Below are 13,444 nucleotides of genomic sequence, written 5' to 3'. Positions count from 1 at the left end.
CTCTCTCTCTTCTCTTCTCTCTCGTCTCTCTCTTCTCCCGCTCTCTCTCTCCTCGCTTCTTCTTTTATCGTTCCCCTCCTGGCTACTCACTTCCCCCCGCTACACGGGATTCAGATAAAGAGAAGGCGAAAAAGAGAGCGCGAGAGAAGGCGACAGTGAAAAGGAGCATGGGACAGACTAAGAGAATATGTGTCTGTTAGAGAATACGAATGGAGATAAATACAAAAAAGTGAGATAGAGTAAGAAACTGTCTGTTTATTATTCTTCTCTTAAAGCAATAACTCAGTCGTTTGAAGCCTGCAATTCCGAATCTTGTTCCAACAGAGAACTCCCAAGGCAACCTTGGAAACAGTCAACCGATGCGAATCGAAAGTCAAAGGCCAGCAAATTTGTATTACCGTTGGGCTTAAAAAACTAATTAATAAAGCAATATATATTTGAGCTACATCAAGCTCCAATCGCAGTAATTAATAAAGAATATGAAAAAATGGGGATTTCAATATGAATATTTGGTAACTACTGCATTAAAAAGGATATAGAAGGAGGAAGCATTATGTCCTAGCAGGTAGCAGAGCTTTCTCTTTAAGCACATACATATGTACACTTATACATATGTATTTATTAATATAAAATCATACACACACACACACACACATTTATGTTTGAAACAAAATTTGTGTGAAACATTTTTCTAGCATGCTGTGCGCGAATTTGAATTTTGTTGATAGCTCGCTTTGTGTCCCCTGAGGGCGTGGCAGTGCAGAGGCAAGTTGGATTTTTGTTTTTATATATTTTTTCTTCTATTTTTGTTATTTTTCAAATGTTGCCATGATTTCGTCATCAGGCCACGATTCGATTTATTTACTTATGCGTATAATATTTTCGCTTTTTTCCTTCATTTCTATTTTATTTATTTTTATTTATGACTTTGAGTTAGGCATTCGACTTTGAGTGCAATAATGACTTTTTGATGCTGTTTTTTGTGGGGCACGACACGTTTTACATTTATGGCAAATACGTATAAACCACAAAGCGGCGGAAAATTGAAAATAGAGTATTTATTAATTGCAATCGATACGTTGGCTTAGTTGAATATTGAAAAATGTGTGCAGTTTTTTTATGAATTTTGTGCTGCAGGCAGGTCAAGGACTTGACTGGATAGCAGGATATCAATAAAAATGATATTAAAATAAACAACAGAAATTACAATTTACTTTGCCAAAGACTAAATAAATGTAATTAATTTAAATTGTTTTTTTTTTTCTTAGTGATCAGTGCCAAAAGAGCAGATCTCATTCTGACACATTACACAAAACCCACTTCAAATCTTTTAAATTGCTTACTTTTCTAACAATAGAACTACCCATTCACTACTCCTATTGATAACTACACTTGCCAAGCTTTGCCTTCTCGGCTCGCCGATGATCTTTTTGAAAATATCAGAGTGAACTTGAATTTTGTGCACTTTTTTGATTATGGTTATAGATGTGATATGGTCAGTTTCATTTAAATATAAATTCGCTTGCAAATGGAAAGATACTCGAGCCTATTGTTGATTCTATGGAAACTTTCGTGGATTATCGCCTGGACATATTTAGTTGATTCTTGGTTTGCTTTTAGCATTCACTATTTGAAACAAGAACAAAAATAAGTAAAAAAAGCGACTTGAAAACGGATGCAGAGACTGCCCAAAATGGCGTCATTTACACATTGCATATCCGCTTCCGACCGCAGCTGCAGCCATGGCAAACGACATGGCCAGCCACACAATTAATACCAGTTAAACAATGAAGACCACGTTTTGCCTCCCGCCGAGTCGGAGCGTAGCACAATGCAGCTTAGCGCATTGTTATTGTTTATTTACGCGCTTTTGGCCGGCCGTCGGCCGTCGGCGCGTCGAGTGGCAGCATTAAGATGACGGCCAAAGGCTGGCAGTTGACTTAATGTAAACGAACGCGGTAACAGCAGCGTAATGTCCGTCCAGGGATTTCCTGGTTTGCTCTAATGCTGTCTATTTCGTTGTTGTTTTGTTTTAGCCACAAACATTCATTCAGGTTCAGGTGTCGAGCAGGAAGCTGCTGCTACTGTTGCTGTTGCCGTTGCTGCTGCTGCTGCTGCTGCTGCTGCTGCTGCAGGTAGCCTTGAGCACAATACAAACGCAACAACGACGACGACGACGGCGACGACAAGTTGATGGCGGTATATAGAAGAGCCCGATTGACATCGAGTCGCGCGCGTACGAATATTGCGTGGAGTTGACGCTTTCAGTGCAGACGAGACATTAAACGCGCCAGAGCAAAATATCAACACAAGAAGCCAGCGAAGCAAACAGACGGACCGGCCAGACGGCCATACGGCCAAACGGCGCCATTGGGGCCAACGCTGGACGCCCAACAGCGACAGCCGAACAGCGCTCGATGTCGAGCCGAACGCCGTTCGTGATAAACGAATTGAGTCGAGAGGCGAGTCGTAACGAGTTGTTCGATGTCGAATGGGAAAAGAGCAAAGCATTCAGACTGCATCTTGTATACTCTACATCAAAATTATTAAATGCACTGAGCAAAACTAAAATAATGAATTGATCAATTTAATTTCACGTACAAAGGCAAATTAGCCAGCGTTGCACAAATTGCAATTTGATTATAATATTCATTACTTACCTATTAACTATAATCTACGTATATATATTTATATACTCAATATACTACTCTCATAGCATAGCTAATATACTTCTCAAAGTTAACGCTGAGCTTTTTCCCAAACCATGAAATTAAGTTGGCAGCGGTAAGAGTTTTGGCGCCAAAAAATTTGTGTGCTTGCCAAAGCTACGACCGCACACAGTAAGCTTTTTTGACTAAAGCTCGACAACGCAACGTTGCGAACGTTGCAACGGAACAATTTGGCAAATGGAACAACTTATGTTCCATGTTCCAGCATAGCAAAAACAGAAGCCGAGCAACAGCAGAAGCTTATTATTCAGTTGCCTCAACGTCGAACTCAACAGTGGTTGACGTTCAGGCACGGCAATGAGTTTTTAGCTGTGCCACGACGTTAGCATGTCTGCGATGTTAGCACAAGCAAAAGGTCATATGCCATGCGGCAAATGGCGTGGGCATGGGTCAGAAGCAGCTTAGGATTATGCATATAAATTAGTGCGATTTAATCTTAATCTTCACAGTTAACAAATTAGCAACGCTCGCGTTTAAAAAGCCCATTATTAAAAGCGATCAATGGACACATTTGTTTCCATAGTAAATATTATTTTAGCAACAATATTTGCTCTGAAAAAAATTTATTTTATTTACATTAACTAATGAACTCTAAGATATCTAGCTTTTAGCCACTACTATTTTTATAAACCACTAAATATTGTTCATTTTTGCTTCTCAAGCGCTAAGGTTCACATATTCCCAAGCTTGCAACAAAAAATATGTAAATTAATAAAATAAACAACAAACTTCTGCAACGTCTCTGAACCTGATTTACCATTTTCAATAGGTTTCAGGGTATAAAAAAACGAAATTAGTCTTAAAATTGATTTTCAAAAAATTTGTTGTTCAACATTTACTGGACAGTGTCACTACTATTTACCTGAACCTAACTGCTTGTTTTATTATCATATAAATTGTTATACTACTGACTTTTTATTCAACTTTTTTAACTGAATTAATAGCGCTTGCCATTCCAATTGTGAAAACTTTTATACGCTTGGCTGTTATCAGGCGCACTGTACGCATTTGTTTTATTATTATTGGTTATATTAGTATCTTTTCATTCAAAAAAAAAAAGAAACTTTCTTAAATGAATTAATTGAAAAGCGCTTCTTATTCAAATTGATTTTATAAGCTAGTTCTGTGCACAACTGTTTTCCACTTGGTAGTTATCAGTCGCACTACTATTTTTGTGAACACAGCTGTATATGTGTTGTTATAATATATATATATACAGTTATACTACTAACTTTTCATTCACAAAATGTTCTTAACTGCATTTATTGAATACGGTTTCGCGTTTCAATTGTGATTTTTATTCAGTTCTATGCACAACTTTTGTGCACTTGACAGTTATCAGTCGCGCTACTATTTATATGAACAAGGCTGTGTGTGTTTTATTATTATTGTTTTATTAAGACCTTTTCATTCAACTTCTCGAACTCAGCTGATGGAAAAGTGTTTCACACTCAAATTGAGTTTTTAACCTAGTTCTAGTCTGACAGTTTTCAGTCGCGCTACTATTTTTATGAACACGGCCTTATATACATATTTATTGTTATAATTCTTAACTGAATTAATTGAAAAGTGTTTCGCATTCAAATTGTGTTAGTTCTTGTCACTTGGCAACTTCCCATTTAGGTATTTAGAGCATTCCTTGTCGCTATTCCGATCTGTGTAATTAACATGATTTTAATGCATTTCTAGTACCAATTTGTTGGCCATCTGAAAACTGTGACGCGCCCCAATTAGCCGATTCCCGGCAACAATTTAGATTTTTTCGGCTCGGCCGAAAATATACTATGAACTGACAATGCAATTGTTTGTGTCGAGTGTTTCGATGATGCCGCTGTGTTTATTGACACAAATCGTTAAGCTACGGCGGACAGTCGTTGTCGTTGTTGTTGTTTTAGGTTTTATTTATTTACTCTTCTCCTATTCTTGTTGTATTTATCTGCATGCATGGCACGAAATTGTTCAAATTGTTGTTGCGCACCATTTGTGAAAGCCAAGCCCGCTCGCACTTGGCCAATTAAATGTCACCAACAGGCCAAAACAGACAACGATTCTTAGCAGTTGATGAGTGGATGAGCAGATGTGTGTGTGTGTGTGTGTGTGGGTGTGGGTGTGTAACTGTACGCAATGACTAAATTAACAGCGACTTGCCCACAAAATTAGGCCATGCGCCGAGGTTCGTAAGTTCGCAGTTATGAAAATTGTTATAACAACTAAGAGTGCTCTAGTCGGGAGTGTCCGACTAGAATATGCCCTGAACTTCATGCCATGCCGCTCGCTTTTTATCGTTCTAAATGTGCTCATATAAATGTTGCTAATTGTTTGATCTGATAATCTAGTTCACAGCTTTCTATTTTGGAAAAGAACTAGATTAACGGAATCTTAAATCATTCTCTGATCGCTCCATTTATACATACGACTAGAGAGGCTTACTGATCCAACCTGATCCAATGAGACTACGCCTTCTTCTGTCTATTGATAACATTATTATAACATATTTAGAGCTATTGATTAAAAAGCTCAAAGAATACCATTGGAGCTCATATTTTAGTAATAATCCAAACTCTAAAGCCCATCAATAAGCAATAAGTCTCATTGCTTTGCCTTAGGACACAATAGAGATCTATAGATATTAATATATATATAATATATATATATATAGCTATATTTACGCTTAAATAATTTCATTTTAATTGTACTACAAAAATTTGAATCGCTTTTTAATGGGCAGTCACGAACATTTTATGCCCAAGTAGGCCTGTAAAGGCTCGTTAAGCTTGTGATGCGATGATATAGTACATGGATGATAGTTATACTACAGTTCATTTCATAATAGTTTGTTTACTTTAGTAAAAACCGCTTGGTTCAGTGATCTTTTGGGTAGGACTACAATTAGCAGCTGGCTTACTCAGGGAGAGAGGGGGAGGAAGAGAGCGACGCGGAAGGCGAGAGACAGAAGAATAACAACTAACAACTCTATACTCGGGCATGCTCGACTAGCAGCTACCCTGAACAGTATGCAAAGTTGTAGTTTTAAGCATTCAATTTAAAAATCTCAATCTGAATTTCATTGAATTTATGTGTTTGCAGTTTACTCGATCGTTTTACTCATATGGAGGTAAAGCCATGCAGCTGAATGTGACCTATGTGACCTATGTTTAAATATACTTTATGTGGACTACAGACGTACGCTGGTTACAAAGAGTATAGACATCTGTTTGAAGCTAAAAACTTTCTAGTTTACAATATTGTGCATAAAGCTGACAGAAGAACATGAGTTTTTATAACAACTATTGAAACATCTACTAGATTCTTGCCTAGTCTCAAATAAAAGAATGAATATTTATTATAATTCAAATGTTAAGATATATAGTATTAATTTCTACAATTGTTTAGCTACTGTAATATAAAAATAAAATTAATTTTCAGCTGCTAAAAATCAATTGGCAGATCGTGATCAACGGTCGAGGGAAACTTGTTTGACTCCAAGACTCAAACACGTGAGATCGATAGTATAGTTTTATCAGCTATATTGAAAAGTTCTGATGGGAGAGCGAGAGACATAGACAGAGCCTTAATGTGTAAAGATTCTCGAAGCGAAACCATTAAAAAACCATTAGAACTAGCTTTAGAAAATTGTAGCAATTTCAATTTTACTGCAAACGAAATGCAAATCCTAAAATTGGCAGCAAACAGCGATTGAAATAAGCTCCAAGCACTTGGTAATCAAACGTTTGACTATAGTTGTCCATTGTGCTGCATTAGAAACTGAAAACAATATAGCCTTATCTTATTTTTAGATTAGATATTTGACTAAAATATCTGGAGAGCAGACACGAAACGGAAATGCGAGCGACATTAAGAGCTTCTCGGAAAAGTATAATCAAATACATGATTAAGACAAGTTATTAAACTGTGTAACAATAAATACACTTACCAGATTCTCTTATCGGAATTCACAAAACTAAAAGAGCGAGCGAGCGAGAGGAATAGAATAGATAGCCTGAGGCAAGGTCAGCCACTGGCGTGGCTTCACCACGTCTACTAGAAAGCGAAACCTTAAAACAGAATCTTGTTGCGGAAATGTTTTGATAGACGGGCATACACAATTCGAGACGCTGTCGATGGACAGATTTATTAAATAAACAAGACAGAGTACTCAAGTGTGCATTGCCCGGCTAGGAAATACCCTGCAGCCTGCGAAGTGCTGCCATTTGAGGCGTTTTGTATACCATGTGGATATCATATGAACAAAGAAACACACACACACTGACTGAGCACTTGGAATGTTCGAATGTTTAATCTGACAAAATAATGGTTGATTCAATTTTTTTCTAGTTAAACCTGCTTAAACAAGCACCGTGGCATTCGCACCCAGAGGTGGGCATTAGTCAAAGCTGAAGTTTCAAATATTTGATATACATTTTTTTCAGACGAACAGATGTGCGTGACTGGATCGACTCAGGTCGCCGTCTGCCACGCGCACATTTTGCCAAGACCAACCTAGCTTCAATTTCAATTTTCGAGGGGTATCAAAAAACCACAGACAAAAGTGCCTTTAATACATTTTTTACCTGTGTCTATTAATGTGCTGGAAAATATAGTATGCGAACGAAAGAGCAAAACAAAGAATGGCTACAACAATAATAGTCAAGAGATACCGACTATGGAATACCCCGTAAGAAGATGCCATGCTGATTTCGTTTTCTACTTTGTAATTTGAACAACTTCTTGTTCAGTTTTCTGAATAACATTTTTTGCCTTTCTTCAGAGTTCGAAACTTTTATTTAAATTTATTAATACAATTCTTGAATACATTTAGTTTTTCTCAAAAAGCGGTCTTAATCTTAAAAAACGAAGTCATTATATGACATCTATATCATGTGTAAAGATCTGTTCAAGAATATCTATATGTCAAATGGGAGCTCTGCGCTGTCAATCATCTAGGCAACTCTTCGTATACCCTTTAGAGCTTTGCCTACGTCAACGCGTTACTCTTGCTGTGTTCGCGATCTTCGCGTATGGCATTGTCGTCGTTGTTGTTGCTGAATCAGTTCATAATGATCAAGCCGTTTTCTGTACGTTGTCTTACTTAATAAAGTTTAGCGCCTAGAATACTGGGTCAGTGGAATAACATAACAAGCAAAAAAGTTGAAATGAAAGAGTCAAGTGGTAAGAGAAGAAGAAAAATTTGAGTAACAAAGTGAAAGCACATCAAAATAACAAAAAGCCAAGAGGAAGAAAAAGTCTTAAGTTTCGAAATGGACCACGCCCATGCCTCAGAAGCTATCGAGCCACACTACTTACTGCCAACTCGTATTCAACTTTTATCAGCAACAAAAAATTTCAATTATATTCTTCTTTAATTATTCCCTACAATTTCGCATGAACTCAAAAGACATCTCACTCCATATACATCATATCATATCAGTTTTTTAGTAGGCATTTGACATCTGCTATCGTCGAGTGTCACCAGCACTCATATAGCTGAATTTCGATGGCATAACAAATTTCGAAGAATCTGACATCTAACTATAAGATATGTGTTAGCCCAGATATCGATACATAAAAAATAACATGTTTTAATGTATAAGATTTTTTTTTTAGATAAACTGTCAGCTGTCGGACAGCATAACAGTGATATTCAGATATGAACATTTACCAATTGTTGAGGCAAGAGCGTAGTGCAGGCATCTAGGATACGTAATATTAAAAATCCATGTATATATCATCTATGTCGTCTTCAAGTTGAGCTCAAGAACCCAAGAAAAATGAATGATTTTTGTAGCTCATTAGAAAATTAAATTAGTTATCGAAAAAGAAACTCAACGGACGGACATACATATGCTTTAGTTCGGCAGCCACGCCTTCGTCAACCTGGTACATACATTGTCGCCAAGTCAATATACTCCGAATTCCCATTTTCAATGGGTACAGGCTACAAGGCAAAGTAAAATCTATATTTAGCTCCTTTTTCGCACTACACACGCAAGTCACGCTTTAGTTTTTTCGAATTTGCAAAACCTTAGATCAAATAATACATTGCATACTAACACATACGTACATACGTACATACGTACACACATACGACATTCGGTAAGGATGCATGTGTGATCGACTGGGAATAGAAGCTTTTCTACTCTGCATCCAGCTCTCTCTCTCTCGCTTCCTCGCGCTTGGCGAAAATCCGAAGTGAGCTGTCGGCACAATTCGTCGTATTTACCGCTATGCCAGCCAGTGCACGCCCCTCTTTGAGTAGTGGCTGCAGCCAGCAGCAGTTAGCGACAAAGTCCGTGATGAATGTATTCACATCAACGAGCTATCGGCGTCACAGCATCCGTCAACATTAGCTCCGCTAACGACGGAAGTGCACAAGCATGAGACACACGAGGCCGCTGATGTCGCTGAACGACATGTGCAAAAACAAAAAACTATTTTATAATGAGCGAGAGAGAGAGACCAACTAGCAAATCTTACATAAGACGAAAAGAGCGAAACGCGCTTATCAGTGCCGCTGAGTGGTCGTGCGAGGGGAGACGTATTCGTGTTGCGATATTATGTCATTCACTTACCTCTTTAACTTTGAGACGTTTCTCTTTAATGCTAGCGTCATCATGATCTCCCGTTAGATCCTTGCCTATGCCCATGGGCAGCTTCAGCTGTTGTTCGGCCACAAGTGGATTGTTGTTGCTGGTTGTATCGTCCGCTGCTGGCAGAGATACACGATGATGGGCAGCCGCTTCTGGCACCGCATCCTGTTCGATGGGCTGCTCCTGTTGGGCAGCCGGCAGTGGCGCTGGCGCCTGGGCAATCGCATCGCCCGCCGCCTGCGGTTCGTCAAGTATATCGCCCAGTTCGGCGATGATCTTTTGCTGCAGTCTTTGTCGATCGCCCATAAAATGGGGATCCTCGTCGCGTGGCGCATGCGCCGCCAGCGGTGGGGCCGGTATGAAAATCTCCGGACCGGCCTTCTGGAAGTGTTTGTAGACGAGCAAGACGCGCTCGCTGCCAAAGTTGTCTGGCAGCAGGAAAATGCCGCCGAAGCAAAGGAAGCACAAAGTCGCCAGCACGAGGCCAATCAGACATTTTTCGCGCGAATGGAAGTTTGATTTTCGTCCAATTGGACCGATTCGATACATTTTCGCACTTTAGTGTGTTGTTCTAGCTGCAGCTATTGTTATTGTATTGCAGTTGCTTGTGTGTTCGTAGCTGCGTCTCAGCTGTTTGACCGCACTGACGTTGTGCCGGCTTCACGACACATTCATGCACATAAAAAAAAAACTAACACACACACACACACACACGTACGTAAGCACAGAACACAACCACAATGACGCAGGCGCACGCAGTCTCTTTTTATTTTTTTTTTTGTTGAGTTAGTAAAGTAGCTGCATTTTTGTACTAGCTCTCCTTTATTTTATTCTCTTTTTTTATTACTTAGCTATTTTTGGCAAAGCATATGACACGTAAGCGCAGGCGAAAAACTTTTAAATACAATTTGAAATTACTAAAAAATACATCGAACAGCGTGAGCGTTGGGGAAACTAAAAACGCAACGCTGTCGCTTACAAAGTACGACAACGGCAGCCGCGGCGTGGCGTATGATGGGGCTATATGAGCAAAAGAAAGGGAGCGAGTGTGAGAGAACGCGAGAGGTAGCCCGAGTGTGGTTGGCTGTAACAGCGACGCACGCAATTTGCAATCAGCAACAGCAATGTTAGCGGCGCTTGTTATTACAGAATACCGTTAGCACAAATTAACCGTACTAAGAGCGCCAAAGCAGCCAAGAGTTTTCCCCAGTAACGGGGCGTGTGACAAATATTACAGCTGTCTCAATGCGAATGACAATTGGGGTGGCTGCTGCCGCTGCTGCTGCTTAAACTGTCTGAACAAAGACTGATGCGTACCCTCCTCTGCTAACGCCGCAGTTGCCGTTGTCTGCTTTGATTTGTCGCCGCAGTTAATGGTGCTGTGTCGGCAGCGCTTTCTATTTGTACAAACGACACAAAAAAGCAGCCTCAGATTTTCATTATAGCCTGGCGCTATGTTTTGTTGTTTACAACAAATATTCAACATACATACAAGCACGAAACACACACATACACATGGATATTGTGAGAGAGACAAACCAATTAAATAAACACAATGCGTCTTTGTCTTAAGTTACTATTTAACGTAAATTTGCACACTATTTAATTTATTATACATTAGATCACAGTGGAAGCAGAAGCATAACACGAGTGGGAGCAGTAGAGTGTTTAAAATGTTTCCATTCCTTTCACGAATATTTATTGTATTTTGTTTTATACTTGCATTTCGCATATTTTTGTTGTCATAGCGTTGCCATATCTTTTGAAAGTCATCTGGCTATAAAGACCATGTCCAACACTGTTTCCTGTCACGTTTGTTATAATCGTTAAGCTATACAGCTTGTAATTTTACTGTAATATACATATACATAAGTATATTTTAAATACACTTAAAATTAAAAAAAAAAACCCTAACATTCAGTGTCTTTTATTCGGACACATGTTCAATTATTATTTGGCATTTTGAAATGTAAAGCCGCGAAAGCTTATCGATAGCTTATCGATAGTTATATTTTGCACATATTTACTTATCCATTTGTTGTGTTTTGGTTTGGTAGAATTTCGTCAGTCTCGTCAATTAAAGTTGCAATAATGGAAAAGTGGCTGTGTGAAACATTGTCGAAATGCCTTGATTGTGTGGTTACGAATCAAATGATGTCGTGGGTATCGCAGAATTATTAAATGAAATATAATTTTAATTCCTATCATCAAATTCCAGCACCATTTTGGCCATCAAAACAGATCAGGAGTTTGACAACTACTTTGGCAACCTGCTGAGCGAGGACATTGAGGAGCATCGCTTGTTTTTGCACAATTGCCGCCGCATGCTGCTCAGCGGCAAGCAGCCACGTAGCAATGCCAAAAGCAAAGCGCACCCACCTATGAATTCCCTCCCTATCCAAAGATCCGGTGGTGGGGCAGCTAAGAAGCAGAACAAATTTGTCAATCTGTATTCCGGTGATGGTAAAATCATGGGCAACAGTGTCTTGCTGAAGGGCCGACGCAGCTGCGACTGCCAGGCAACCGAACACAAGCTGATCAACAACTGCTTGGGCTGCGGTCGCATAGTATGCGAACAGGAGGGCAGCGGACCGTGCCTCTACTGTGATGAGCCAGTCTACACCGCCGAGGAGGAGCAGCAAATGGCAAAGGCCGCCGCGTCAACTCGAGCGACCACAAAGGCCCAGGCCAAGGCGCTGAAGAAGCAGCAGCCAACTGCCTCAGTCAAGTCCAATAAGGACTTACAACAGGCGCTGGCACAGCGTGACCGTTTGCTGGAATATGATCGCAACAGCGAGAAGCGGACAACAGTCATTGATGATGAGTTGGACTACTTCCAGGAGAACTCCGTCTGGCTAACAGATGCCGAGCGCGAGAAGTTTGAGCAGCTGAAGAGCGAAATGCACGAAATGAAGCACGGCAGCCGCCTCAAGCGCAAAATCAAGGTTGACTTTGCTGGACGCGAGCTGCCCGAGGAGTCGCTAGTTACCAATGAGTATGAGCAGCAGATGCTGCGCCAGCTGGCTGCAGTCAGCAAGTCTGCATCAGCGAGCCAGAGCAACGCACTGACCGGTCATTCCTCCCTTGGGTTGGCACCAAATCTCGATGTGGCCAAGCCACCCGTCTTCAAGGCCAGCAAGGAGCAGAAGAATTGGCCAGCTCCAATTGCCAGCGACGGGCTCGAACGTATATATAATCGGGTGCAGGACAAGGAGCTACTCGAAATGCAGGACATGCGCCAATGCCTCTCCATGCACCAGCCATGGGCATCTCTCCTTGTGGCGGGCATCAAGAAGTATTTGAAGCTTTATATATAATTTGTAGTTGAATAATCTATAAAATTCTTTATAATTTCAGGCATGAGGGTCGCGTGTGGTATAGCGAGCATCGCGGTCGCCTATGGATTGCCTCGACAGCCAAGGAACCACATGCCGATGACATCGCTCAATTGGAGCAATTTTATCGTGTCCTCTACAATGGTGAGTGCTTAGCTAGGCTCGCAAAGCAATACTAATCACAGTTCTCTTAGATAAGGATATAAAGTTTCCAACCCACTACCCCACAAGCAGCCTGTTGGGCTGTGTAAATGTGGATAGCTGTTTGCCCCAGGAGGAGTATCGTGAGCTCTATCCTCAGGGTGAATCCGATAGTCCTTATGTCTTTGTTTGCACTAAGCCGGAACAGTTGCCACTCTTGTTACCAGTTCAGGGCGAGCATAAAATCTGTAAGTAATAATAGGCATAACTTGCCCATTGTTTAATTTTTTCCTGCTTTGCAGATGAGCTGCCACTGAAGACGCACAACGCCGCCTGCAAAACAATGCTGCGTGCACGAGCTAATAAGGGCTGAGATGTTCTCATCGTTAGATTTCATATTCATATTTTTCTTTGGCATTTAAATTCACTCGTGAAACTGATTAGGTATGAGTAAAATATCGATAGATGCACATTTAAACGATACTTTGTATAAAAGGCATTCCCTTGGTTTCTTTTTGTTAAATAAGTAGGCAGATACATTTATGAAATGACTATTAAACATAGCTTTTGTATATAACATTACTAGTCCAATATTTTGTATACTTAAAAAACTATTAAAATTGATTTTTACACAAACGTTTTTTGTATATTT

The 13,444-nt window shown here is 40.0% G+C and overlaps 2 protein-coding genes across 4 annotated transcripts in view; one reads left to right on the top strand and one right to left on the bottom strand.

The window, feature by feature from the left end:
• LOC111593076 (mannosyl-oligosaccharide alpha-1,2-mannosidase IA) overlaps positions 1-11,073 on the bottom strand; it is a 63,503-nt gene extending 52,430 nt beyond the window's left edge. Inside the window, exons 1-2 of one of the 3 annotated variants that reach the window (XM_023305658.2) lie at positions 10,830-11,073; positions 9,299-10,210 (exon numbers count right to left, since the gene is read on the bottom strand). In XM_023305658.2, coding sequence (XP_023161426.1) covers positions 9,299-9,865 — 567 coding nt within the window. In that variant the 5' untranslated portion in view covers positions 9,866-10,210; positions 10,830-11,073. Of the gene's footprint in view, positions 1-9,298 lie in introns of all 3 variants that reach the window. The other 2 variants (XM_023305657.2, XM_023305656.2) reach the window with 2 other exon arrangements.
• Positions 11,074-11,333: 260 nt separating this feature from the next.
• Positions 11,334-13,343, top strand: LOC111593040 (activating signal cointegrator 1). The gene is made up of 5 exons (XM_023305607.2): positions 11,334-11,475; positions 11,535-12,611; positions 12,674-12,795; positions 12,846-13,040; positions 13,095-13,343. Exons 1-5 carry the CDS (start codon positions 11,408-11,410, stop codon positions 13,163-13,165), a joined length of 1,533 nt encoding a protein of 510 aa, XP_023161375.2. The 5' UTR covers positions 11,334-11,407; the 3' UTR covers positions 13,166-13,343.
• The last annotated feature ends 101 nt before the right edge of the window (positions 13,344-13,444 follow it).

The sequence above is a fragment of the Drosophila hydei genome, unplaced genomic scaffold, assembly GCF_003285905.1.
Source record: "Drosophila hydei strain 15085-1641.00,03,60 unplaced genomic scaffold, DhydRS2 tig00000426-arrow-arrow-pilon, whole genome shotgun sequence".
NCBI classification, from domain to species: domain Eukaryota; kingdom Metazoa; phylum Arthropoda; class Insecta; order Diptera; family Drosophilidae; genus Drosophila; species Drosophila hydei.
The sequence above is the reverse complement of the archived record's forward strand: the minus strand, read 5'-3'. Positions and strand labels throughout refer to the sequence as shown.